At 33.9% G+C, this 13,321-nt stretch overlaps 1 protein-coding gene across 1 annotated transcript in view; it reads right to left on the reverse strand.

Annotated features, from left to right (window-relative positions):
• Positions 1-13,321, reverse strand: part of DNAJC1 (DnaJ heat shock protein family (Hsp40) member C1) — a 108,823-nt gene that overhangs the window by 66,715 nt on the left and 28,787 nt on the right. The window contains exons 2-3 of the mRNA XM_021530379.2: positions 4,849-4,950; positions 4,057-4,103 (exon numbers count right to left, since the gene is read on the reverse strand). Of these exons, the coding sequence (XP_021386054.2) occupies positions 4,057-4,103; positions 4,849-4,950 (149 nt within the window). The remainder of the gene's footprint in view (positions 1-4,056; positions 4,104-4,848; positions 4,951-13,321) is intronic.

Consider the following 13,321-nt stretch of genomic DNA (forward strand, 5'->3'; position numbering starts at 1 on the left):
AATATAGTAATATGTAAACCAAGATTTCAAACTAACATTTGGCAACCATGTTCTATTATCAATTACCTGTTAAGTAAAAATAAATTAAGACAGCAGAGCCTCTTGCATTAAGTGCTTTAAACAGCACTCGGTATTTACTAGGCTGTGTCCGCTGCTCTGAACAACAGTCTCCACGGATTAAGTCCCAGAATCAATGCTCTATTGATTTTACTATCAATGAGCATTATGGCTCACACGACTGGCCATTTTAAGGGAAGATAGCTTCTATTATAACCCACTTTTTAGAATATATACTGTTAAAAGATAAATCACTGCTTTCAATAGTAATTAAGCTCTGTATTTGAAAAATAAAGATATCAGTAATTTTTAATTTTTCAACTGGAAAATGATCCTACTGAAACTCAGGAGCTCCCATAATTTTTAAATTTTAATTTTCAAATTTAGAATGTAATTTAATTAAAAGCAAGTTTGTCATTAAAGAATCCCTGTATAGACACTTATATTAATTACGAAAGACAGTTAATCCGTGTGCATCAAGAGCTACATTCGGAATTTAATTACAAAGCATTTTTTTTTGGCAACCTATATTAATTGTAACTCTATGCAAAAAGAAAAAACAAGCTGAAAAGAAAAGCTACTTCTGCAGGGTTTCCTTCACAAATATATGCACACAGAATACAGCAAATTTTTTACATATGTGTATGCCTACTAGTTGTCCTTGAAATATAGTAGTCAACAAGCTACAAAAACCCCAAAGCACTAGTACAGAAACAGAGAGCCAGAACCATTCCTCATTTAAAACTATGTTGAGTATTTATTTTAGAACTCAGCAGTCTAAAAAAGATTTGTTAGTCCTGTACTAAAATTGCAAGATTATGAACATTTTTTTCCTATTTTATTTCATTAAATAGTTTTTAGAGTTCTTTGTGAATTAATTACATTGCAAATAAAAAATCCATTAACTATAGTAACTAATTACAATAACATCAATCTTATAATTATAATTTACTTTTCCCTTTAAGAGAGCCACTGCATTTCATATTTTAAATAATTTCAGAGATCTGATATAGTTTATATACTATAACCTTGAATAAATGAGGACTATTCTGAACTATGGAAAGATTGCACTGATGCTTTTTATTTTGGGAGGCCTATTTTCCTCAAGCTGTCAAAGACATCCAGCACAACATCAACCAGAACAATTTATACCTATGAATACAGACGTATAATTATTAATGAGTACCAAAACAGACACCTTTCTTACTCTACACAACTGTATTTTGATCCCTTTGCAAATATTTTGTTTCCTGTAATCAAGCCAACATTGCTACAGAGGACAGGCTTGGTAGATAAAAAAAAGCTCCTTAAAAAGGTAACAAACATTGAAATGAAGACCTAAGATTTCTTTTACGTCTAGTTACAATTAACAGAAGTGCATACAATTATTTTTCATGAACTAAGATAACCAAGGCAAATAAAATTTATCACCATCAAACTGATTTACCAACGCCCTAAAGGTGAAGTGTATGGCAGAAAATGCACCCCTCTCTACATACTCCAAAGATAAAATTTTCTGTAGTATTTCACACTGGAGTACGTATACAAAACAGAAAACACTGTGTTCTGCTGCATATTTAATTTAATGTTAAACAGTGCTACATTAAATGATGCTGCATGTATCTTTATTGTCAGAATATTTGAATGTTTTTATCATCTTTCACTCAAGAGTGTGTAGGAGAGAAGTCCTAACATGGTAGTATTACCATATTAGGTAGTACTACTAATGATACTGGTATACTTCATTAGTAACTATATAACTTTCTCAAAAAAGAAAAATGCTTTAAGGCTCAGTCGTATCACTGTCAGTAGAGTAAAAGTAATATTTTAAGAAAGGTTTCTGCCATCAGATAAAGTAAAAAATTCACTGATAAATAAGAAAATGCAAAGGATTCAGAAAAATAGTTACATGTAGCTGGCCAACAGATCTGCCTTTTTAAAACACTGTTTCTATACTCACACAAAGGAACAAGACCTCTGACATTCACCAAGAATGACATTCACAGAGAAGGGGTTTTATTGTTTCAAAATGAGTTTCATCACTCTCTTGTATAGTGCAGGACCTTATTCCTGCCTTTGCTGGCTCCACTCCCTGTACACACACCAGGAATGATCAGACCACTCGAGAGAACAGTAAGAGCCAGGTACAGCTGACTTCACTGCGCAGAAGTAGAAGGTTGCAGCTTGCTCTTCTCTCGGTGGTATAAACCCCTGCCCCAAACCCTTACAGTGTTGTGAAGGGATTCCCACTCCACTGCCAGCATAAGGCTGCAGCGCAGGGACACTGAGTCAGCTTTGAGCCTATTCCTATGTCCATCACATCATACAATTCAAAGCCAAATACCAACATTTAAAGTAGAAAGATTCAAAGAAGTAATAACTCCCACCCCTTCCTCTGCTGTACAGCTGCAAGTAAGGCTCGAGTTACCTTACAACAATATAAGAGGGAGAGCATCTCCTATCACACTTACTGAAGACTTGTATTAGAAACGTGCTGCAACAACGCCTTACAACCACCCTCCATTTACGAGCTCAGCTGAGAGATTATCATTACACTGTGCAATAAACCTGATCAATACAGGGCTTTTCAAAGTAATGAGACTATCTAGCTCTGCTCTACAGGTTATTTCTAAACTCTGCATATTATTTCCAGAAAATTCTCTGAAAGTAAAGACTGTTTAATCCACTACATTTATATTAATTCAACTATAAAATCAGTATTAACCATACATCCACATTGTGCAAGAAAAAGATGACATTGTGTATGTACAAATAAGTTAGTGACAAATCCATCTAAGAACGATCTACTGCTGCTTTAACTTCTCATTTAATCATTGATGAACTAATTAACAGTATTTGAGTAATTAATCACATTTGTAATGTATGCAATAGTCTTTGTAAGCTGCTGCATCACAGTTTCATGCAAAATGCTTCTATTACAGCTGCAAAGAAATTCCTACAAGTTCCATGATGGAACTAAGTTCCAGAGAAGCAACACACTGAAGTGTATACAAACAATGCTATTAACAAAAAGTTAGGAAGATCTGGGGAATAACTCACTTTAAGTGGCCTGAAATAATTTAACTAACTTTTTTTTAAACTTCTGTTAAGTGTAACTTCACAATTAAATTCTCTTTAGAAGGATGAAATAAAAAACCTCACAAATTTCCAAAAGTGCTTCTATGAAGTACATTTTCATGACACTTGAAAAAGGGATTATCAAAAAAGTAGATAATCTGTACTATAAACCCTGGACTCCTGCCAAGACATCTACAAAGCCAAAATCCTTTCAAGAAAGGTCTCATAAAACCCCAGTTAAAGACTTGTAAGCTGAAAGATGATCTACTAAAACACCAACCCAAAAGCAAAAGTCTTTCAGTGTCTCAGTTTTTCTGATAATCATTGGTTGAAATTCCTATTTGTTTAAAAACAGAAAAAAAAAAAGTTCTAAATAATCTTCCAGAATGCAAGGACAACTAGCATTTATTAAAAAAATATTTAAAAGTTTCCACTATTAGAGATAATGTCTGAAAGAAAAAAGAACCTATGAACTAAGCAAAGAAAACAATGCTGAAGACAACATACAATGAAAATAATCCCTAAACATCATACAACAAGCCTTTTACTCATACAGGGAGGTATTACTGGCATTTGAATAAGTGGCCAATATTTTTTAATCACAGTTTTTGAAAACTGACAACTGAGCAAAAAAGCTGATATAGTGGTTAAGTATTTTTAAAAATTGCTTGAAATAACAGCTAGCTTTCAAAGTTCTTTCAGGTACTAAGTTTAAAAGAGAAAAAACAATATGCATTGCAAAAAAAAAACCAATTTACCCTTTAAGCCATATAAAATTTTTAATTAAACAATTACATTGATTTTACTAACTGAAATTATGCAAAAAAAAAATAATCTGAAGTGTTACAACTAAGTCACATAGGGCTTAAGTATAGCACTAGCATGAATGCTTTATTTAAAAACCTGTTCAGTTTAACTCACCTCTGCCTCCTTTCTTCATCCTTTAAAACCTCATAGATAGCCACCAACTAAAACAAACAAAACACCAAGAAAGAAAACACAAAGATTTTACTTCATGACTGAATTTACAATTTTGAACAGTAGTATCATATTTACATTTGCCAACAAGTGACCTTTGCTAATTATCATTTTTCCCTACATCACTAAGTAGCAAACTCAGCATGCAAAAGAAAGAGTAATATATTTATATACAAATGTCATCAGACACAAACAAGCTACTCTTATACAAGACTTTCTTCCCACCTGCACTTCTGTCAAACTGAATCTTGTCTCAGGTAGGTATCCCTTATTTCATCCTGAAGATCTTGCTAAAATTAAGTAAGCTGAACTTAGCCTGAGGTACATTTTTAAAGGTAGAGCTAATTACAAAGTCACATTATTTCACTCTATAAATATTCAAAAATAACTAAAATTAATTATTTTCATTAAATTAGGCCTATCTAGAACTTGTGTTAAGAACTGATCAGAAATTTTCCCCACTGCTTTTGGAAGTGCAAAACATATTTACCTCCTAAGAATGTTAAGTATTATGTTCAAATTATTTTTAATATAGAGGTAAATATGAAATACAAGTTACCAAACAAGTTAATTCCAAAAAAGTGTACTTGGTTTTAGTCTAGCTACATCAGCAAAAACGTATTTCAATGTTTAATTTAGTAATTTCCAAGGTGTACCACTATTCTTACTAAAACAACATCAACATAAAAATTTCTATTTTCCCCTAAAAGTTTTACTGGCACACATTGTACTTACTTGCCTAAACTGTATTTCTGCATTTTCATCTTTATTCTTGTCTGGGTGTAAAATTAGAGAAAGCTTTCTATATGCTTTCCGAATGTCTGCAGGCGAAGCATCCTGAAAAAGAAGGAAACAAAGCAAATTGTGAGAAACCAATTCCCCGAACTTTCTGAAGATCTGCAGACAGCCAACCAAGTGTAGGAACTAAGGCCATGTAATTGGAGACCTGCAACCAGCCCAGCCTAAATGATTTAACAGCCTTTCAGTCCAATTCATCCTTCATCTTAACTCCTTTCACTACCATACATCCATTACAACTACATTTGCCAATACTTGCAAACACTTTCTTGTTTAAAACCTAGACTGGGCACCTTCTGCACCATTTAAAAGTTCAACTGAAAACTGAAAATTATTGCATCTGCATATCTTCAAGACAGACATAATTTCAGCAAATTATCATGCTCAATTTCCCAAACTCAGGACTTGCTAGGAACTCTTCCCTTATTAATATTTACATGCAATTCACTCCTAATAGGACTTCCATTCAGTTTCAGCTTCACCATGTCTAAAGAATTGTATTTCTCTAAAGTAGCTTCAAATTGCTATCTTGGAGCAATACTGTATCACTGACATCAATCTATACCTTAACCATTATAAGAATTGCACACATTTGGGGAGAAAAATAAAACTAAACACAAAATGATGTACCAACTAAGCAGCACAAATGCAAATTTCTGAATAATGACTGCTATTTAGTACATGCTGTAAAGATATCTAGAAATGAAGATATCAAGAGTTGCATTCTATGTCATATAGGTGTTATCCTCACCAGAAGATACACAAAGCACAGCACTTAAACAAAACTACTTGCATTTTACTGCCAGCACGTTCAAGGCAATACTTTAGAAATTAACTACTTATCTGACAATTTTTATTTCTTGATTTTATATATACTATTCCTAAGCAGATTCTCTCTCTCAAAACTACAGTGTAAACAGGGATTAAAAACCCAGAACTGAATTACCTACAGAACAGAGTGAAATAAGATAACAATTAATGCAATACTGTAATTAGTCTGCTAGGATTTTTATTATGTATCATTACTTTAATTTTAAAATTTTTTGTTTTATAACATAAGGCTATTAAAATGCTGTGTACAAGTTTGGGCCCAGAGTGAATAATAGGAAAAGACTGATCGGGGGAAGGAGAAAAGCAGGGGAAAGTGCAGAACTTGTGAAAATACAGCATGGAAACTATCCTCTAAGGAAGTTTGTATTTTCCCCTAATAAAAGACGGAGGTTTCCGCAGTCTCTTCCCCATCAAAGGAAAATGTTTCTACTACTGAAAGAAGATTTCTCCTGAAAATACAACACATCCATTTTTAAATTTTTCCATTTTCAACAGCTATTTCTAAGGCATGTACACACCAAAGCAGAATTCCTCTGCTGAAACACCAGCTTGCTTCCAGCTTGATTACTGCCAATGAGTTGGTTCATATTGCCATTGTTTCATAGGTTTATTTTCAACTCTCAGCTAAGGGGAAGGAAGAGACAGTGACTAAATATACATTCTAAGCTCAAAGAAACATTAAATCCTTGAGATGTGGACTTAATAGAACTATATGAAATACAAATTAAAATGAGATGCAAAAATATCTTTTAAAAAATTAGGCATTGAGATTATGATAACCTTGACAAATCAGTACCTCTAGTTGGTATTTTGGATAAAATACAACTTATTTCTTCTCTACCACACAGGTGCTGGGTATTATTTTTGGAGCACTCATGATTAACAAGTTATGATTATGTTTTATCAGTTAAAAACCTAATAAAAGATATTAAAAACTGTTCTGCAATATTCTTCCAATTACTTCAAACAACAAACAAGCAAAAAAGAAGTTACAGTGTTTTCAGTTGTATCTGAGGAATTGAAACTTTAGTTTTATTTGGGAGCGGCAGGATTATTTGTGTAAGAGATCAAGACAAAAGGTATTTTATCTGTTCAAAGCTTCAGCAAAGCAAAAGATCCCAAGACAAGTCTGAAATTATAAAGTTAAACATTTATGTTGTTTCACCCTGAGAAGTTGAAATAAAAATGTATGATCTTAGTTACCAGAAATAATGTAGAGATTGTTTTGTTTCCCCTCATCTACCAACACAGCTACTTCATAAACATCATCGTTTGCTTGTCTTCAAACAAAATACAATTATTTAAACACTACTATAGCAAATAAAAAACAGGAAATAATTTACTGGCCATGGTTTTATCTAAACCATGGACGTGATCTTCATCAACATATCAGCTTATTGTAATTAAGCCTCTAAAAGGTTGAAGAGTATTATAATATCAACAAATAACTAAATAATGGGATATTATTGTCAATTATTTAATTACAACTGGCACATGTTAATTTCTAAAACAGTAAGTCTGCCTGCTAACCCATTCTCCACAATACCCTCAAACATGAAACAGAGGACCATCGTACATTCCAAACATTTTGCCAATTAAGGCTACCTATAGGTAGTTAGGCAGTGTTCCAGATCCTCTAGGGCCTGCACTGAACAAAAGTCGTTGGTTTTTGAGAAAAGACTCTCATCTCTACAGAACATCCTACCAGTGTAAGATTCTAAATAAGCTATAAAGAATGATTCTTTCCAACCAATAAAGAAACACCTCCCACATTGATATCAGCTGCTCTAAGAGACCTGATTCTGCTGGCCACCTTCAGTAACACTTCCATAAAAGCCAAAGCTTTTAAACACGGAGTTAAGAGTTGGCATTTCTGCAGACTAAGACATTATTTTACATATTACAGCATAAATCTATAGACTAGAGAAAGCCATGACAACACTAAGGTTTTACTTGTTTTAAAGAAACAACATGTTAGATTGCTTTATTTACTACAGAAATCTCAATCTCAATTACATCTAAGGAGGGGAAAGTAAAACTTGTATGGGCATCTCAGTAGCAGAAGGATCTGGTGATGTTACCGACAGCAAGTGCTGCTGATTCACTGATTTCTCCAACACTGCTTCAGGTTTGCAAGTTTTACCATCAATTGTTGCAAATAACCTGTCACACTGTCACTCTCAGGTGGATACAGACACCATGAGTATCACCTTATTTACTGATAAATATCCTCCCAGAGCAATACTGTCCCACCATACTTTCAAGGTTGAACATCTCTTTGTTTTGTGCTAGAATTGGTTCTCAGAAATACAAAACTGCAAGTCTACACTTAGGTAGGTCATAGTCTGGCTTCTCATGCATGAAAATATGTAAGTATATGCAAGTATTCATTTTCTAATGCCCAACATTTCATCAAACACAGTGTCCATGCACAGAGTTACATGACCTCTAGGCAGAACTTAAAAGTTAAATCTTGTACGTTTTTTTAATAATCCTTTATATTTTAAACAAGTATTTTAGCATAGAAGCAAAATTAACATTTGAAGGAATCAAAAGAATGTCAGAAGTTAAACACATTTCTTAAGGTTCTCTGCTGGATTTTCACTTTTTTGTCTAAAGGGCAATACATGTCAGATTCAAAGAGTGGGAATGAAGACGAAACATTCTTCTCCCTATTTATGATGTACTTTTGGCAGCTGGTTGAATTCTGACAATGAAAAACACATTCCTAAATTTCATTTTGCTCAGCATCATTTTCATACTCTCTAGTATTACCATGAAAAGCTCTCTCATACTACAGATATATAAGTAGGAACATAAAAAGGAATTTTTCACAACAAAAAATAAATGAAATATACAAATGCACATTTGCCTTCCATTCTTTTAAAATTAAACTCCTGCTCAAGATGAACAAAGTTTTAAGTCTGGTCTCCTCCTCTGCCTATACAAATTCAGAGTCCCACAGAGTTCATGTCCACCTCTACAATAAATCAAACAACTGGTGTAGTACACAGTACAAGCATATTACTCCATTGCCTTCCATTCCTAATGTAACTATGATTACTAATGAAGCTAAAAAAAAGTCTCATTGTGTTCCCAAGACAATTCTTGGTGAACACATAACATATCAGATATTGCCATAGGCAAACAGTGATTAGGTCAAGGGGAAAAAATAATCAATGTCTACATAGTTTTCACTTACCAACATACACAATTCAAAACCTAAATTGTTCCCTTGAGTGCAATGCAGTTATACAACAAGACTTAGTTACTCACAATTTAGCAACTGCTTCTAATGCAGTAAATGTGCTCAATTCATCTTGGGTTTTAAATATGTCTGCCAATGTCTTCAAATAGGTGGCAGTATCTTTATTAGCAATGGGAAGTCACATGGTCCCGGAACCAACTATGCAGATGGGAATCGTGTTTCTATTCACCTGCAGTTTGTCCAATCACTAGTTAACGGGTGAAAGGAAAATTACATCAGTATATCTATTTCACTGCAGTGCTGCTGAATGACTGTGTAGAATTTTCCACAGCCATGTTACTGAAGCTATATGGCAAAAGTAACAACTGTATAGAGCACCAGCTGACTGTATTTCAAGTCTGAACTTGTTAGTAACATCAGTGCAGGCAAGCTTTCATGAGGCCTTTTTTTAGCCTTCCCAAACTATAAACCAAACCTAGAAAACGTATGCATTTGGATTTTCTAATTTTATTTTTTTATTATTACAGAGCAATTCAATTGTATTTGGTTTTCTTTGATAAAAGTATTTCATTCAGTACTTCCATGCAGAAGAGGGTAAAAGTCACTAATTTCCTTCTAGTGAGCATCAGCCATATAAGCTGAAGCAGAATGGTAGGAAACAAAGTAAGCTTTGTAAATTTACAATCACCTGTTTTTCTACTGTGATTTCAAACTGCAGGATGTACAGCCTGTCCCACAAAACTTGCAAACAAGCAGGCACAGATAACTGGACAAAAGCTACCACCGCCTATTAAATGTTTTGTCAACACTGATACTATTTGTCTTCAGTGAAGTCCATAGAAAACGAGTATTCCTAAGTGTCAGAGCACAAACAAACATGACTGTACGTCAATAATCAAATATCCACTGTCCTCATTCCTTAAGCAGCATCAAGGAACTCAGGGTGATTGCCTCCTTAGTGTCTCATTATCATATGGAGACAGAAGAGTGACAGCTGTGGCTCCACAACCCCTCTCTAGGTAACTCTTAGGATGGAAACCATATAGCTAAGACGTTTTTTCCTTATTCTTTACCCCGCCTTTGGCTTAGCACAAGCTGACACAGACCCTCATACCACTCCCAGATTTCCTTCACACATACTCACTGCAACCTGGTCCTAATTTAAGCTCCCGTGACCAGATTAGTTCCAAGAAGTACACCTGAATTTGCCAAGTCTGCATGTGGAAAAACATTTATGAGGGAAACAGAATCTTGTAGAAAATTCCAGAGGTGGGAAGGACCTGCTGGCAATCCTGAAGAATATAACTCTAAGAAAGGAAAACAAGTGTCTCCCAGAAGACCAAGCATTATCTGTGAACTTTCATAGTTAATAGATACCAGCTGAGTTTTGGCTTAAATTTCTCACTGCATAATCTTTGTTCAATTACCCTGTATTTTTACTGAACTTCTAAGACACTCATCTTTTCCAAGAATGTAAAATGAGTTAAACTCAAATTTGTTGCTTGTCTACAGATGAATACTCAGAGCATACGCAGGCAGGAGGAGAGATCTGCTCTGCTGCAAACCCAGCCATGTGTCTCACAACATTCCATTGATTTAAACTGAATGACAGCACAGCAGGGAAATACATAGGAACTAAAAATAATGCTAAAAAGGTGTTTTAATGCTTTTTTATGCTGCTACGTTTTAAAGCAATTCATGAAATGAAAATGAATACAAACCAGCACAATGTATTCCTGTAAGCTTCTGATAACTGGCACAATCCCTTCACTGGCATGTTTGTTTCCAGGGGAGTGTGTCAAATGAAAGAAGACTCTGGTTTCAGCCTAGCATGCCAAATGAATGAAAATTCTGCTGCCTCATGCTTGAGAAACCAAAAAAAGTGTTCTCCTCAGCATATGTGCACAATTATATGGGCTTAGGTTTTCTCCACCAACATGAACAACACTATTTATATATAATCTTTTTCTTCCTTTCCACTATTTTACCTTCTGCATTTTTTCAGAAATAGATTACTTAGGAAAAATTAGATTGTCCAAGAGAACAATTTCATGTACAATTGTAAGCGTATATTTTAACACAGACTTTGTCTTTGAGAGTCAGAACACTCATCAACTCTCAAAAGCTTTAGAATTACTCTTCAAATTCACACTAAACAGAGGCTACCAAACAACGAGGACAACTCAAGCCAATATTGACTAATTAAAAATTCTTCTTAGTGCTGTATTTTATTTCCATTTAGTTTTCTATTCTGATACTTTAAAAAAAATTAATTAGTAGATATTCTTTACTTATTTCACATGCTTTTCCAGGAGCACTATTACATATTTATTTTTACTCTATTTGATATATTACATTTATTGTTTACATAGTTACATGTCTTACATATTTTATAACATAGATTGTTAAGATAGTTGTATATATTTATATTTACATATATAAATATGTCTAAATAATTAATATAAAAATATAATTTATAATATAAAAATATATTATAAATTATATATATTTGTGTATAGTTACTATAGTTAGATAGTTATATATATTTTTATATGTGTATATGTGTGTGTGCATATAACTTATAAGCTAAAGTAAGTTGTTTCTTGTTTCTTTTCTTAAAAATCTGCCTATTACATCTCATATTTTCAGCCTACAGCTCTCACATGAAAACATTACCTACAAAATTGCTGATCCTGCAAAATATTCCATTTTCAGAGGAACTAAGTTGCTACGAAGAAAGACTACTGCTTTTGCAGTCCAGGTTGGCAGGGAAAGCAGAATGTGGTGTCTCCTGCAGTGCATTTCATGCTCAATGCCTTTGCTCTCAGATAGCACAGCCCCTTGATTGACAAGAGGTGACACTATACCCAAGGACAGCTGCATGCAGTCCACATTCACCACTGTGGAGTGTAAGCAAAGATTTTAGGGTGTTGCATCTGACAAGTTCCAACCCTTCCCATGATGTAATGTCAAAAATATGCTGCTATTTGACTATTTGCTATTTATTTATATAGTCTTCTTGCTACATTTCTGTTTCAGAATGTTTCCAGCTTCTTAGGGTAAAGAATTAAAGGAAATTAGAAAATCAGCAAGGCTACAATCCACACCACACCTTTACCTCTTCCTCCTTTTGCTATTCCTGCTCTCATTACACCCTTACACCAGAACTGACCCATACACTCTGACACACCTAGACATCTTTTCAAAAAATGCTTCCCTGATTTCAGTTCAAGGGTAACTTTTTGGAGGGAGATATCTAACAACTACAGACTAAGGTCTTAATGAAAACTAAATACCTATGTAAAAAAGTAAATAATAAATTAATAACCTTCCCTAAAATTGTTTGAGCTTCTAATTACTGAAGTTCTTCCTGTGACACCTAAACAGTTACTGTCACTTCTGTGGCTACAACTTCAATTGCTAAAACTTTTTATATTTTTGTAAAGTTATTACACTCTTTCTGTTGACCAAAAAATGAAGAAAGAGCATTTGTGGGCCAGGATATAGGAGATATGACTGATAGCATAAAATCATACAAGAACCAAACACAGCACAATTACCTTCAACACGGAAGTTTTCAAAAATCTACCCATTATCTTATGCATCAACAACATTTACAAGGTGAATAATCCCCACAGGCATTAATTTCTAGAATAAACATTAACTATTTATTAGCAACTTCTTCAGCGTATCAGCAGTGAAGGACACCAATTTATATGCCCATAAACCTAGGCACATCCATCATACGTATTTTCACATATATACACATACTAGTTTAAAAACAGGTGTAAACAACCTTACGTCCCCAGCAGCCCTTAATGTTTATAATGCTCTAATTTATACTTGTAATTGTTGCTCAACTTCATGGAACATTTTAAGAACACACACAGTTAAATAAGTTTGGAAATCATTGTGTTACCATTTTTGTATGCTGACTTTACTAATGCTTTTAATGTACAGCATTATTTTAAACAAATGACAAAAACTTGGGTATCATAAAGCTTCTCTTGCAAGCACAAAACAAAATGGAAAGAAAATAAAAATAAATCATACCTTAAATATTTAAAGACTCTAACAGTCAAAAATTAAAAGGTGCATCAAACAGGATTTTATGAAGCCCATGTCCCAAGCCCACACTCAGCATTTTAACTGCCAGGTGAATTACAGAATCATGATTAATCAGGTAGTTAACCCCAACCTGAAAAACCTACACGATGCAGTCCAAGAGAACTAGAGTTTTAAAAAATCCAAACAAAAAGGAGAATTGCTGTAAAAAAATATGACATTATTTCCTAAATGAACGACTCATGATCTACATCTGGACAGAATTCAGCAAGTACAAAAACATAGGACAGAAAAAAGCAGTTAGGC

Source organism: Lonchura striata, chromosome 1 (genome assembly GCF_046129695.1).
Source record: "Lonchura striata isolate bLonStr1 chromosome 1, bLonStr1.mat, whole genome shotgun sequence".
Taxonomy (NCBI): Eukaryota; Metazoa; Chordata; class Aves; order Passeriformes; family Estrildidae; genus Lonchura; species Lonchura striata.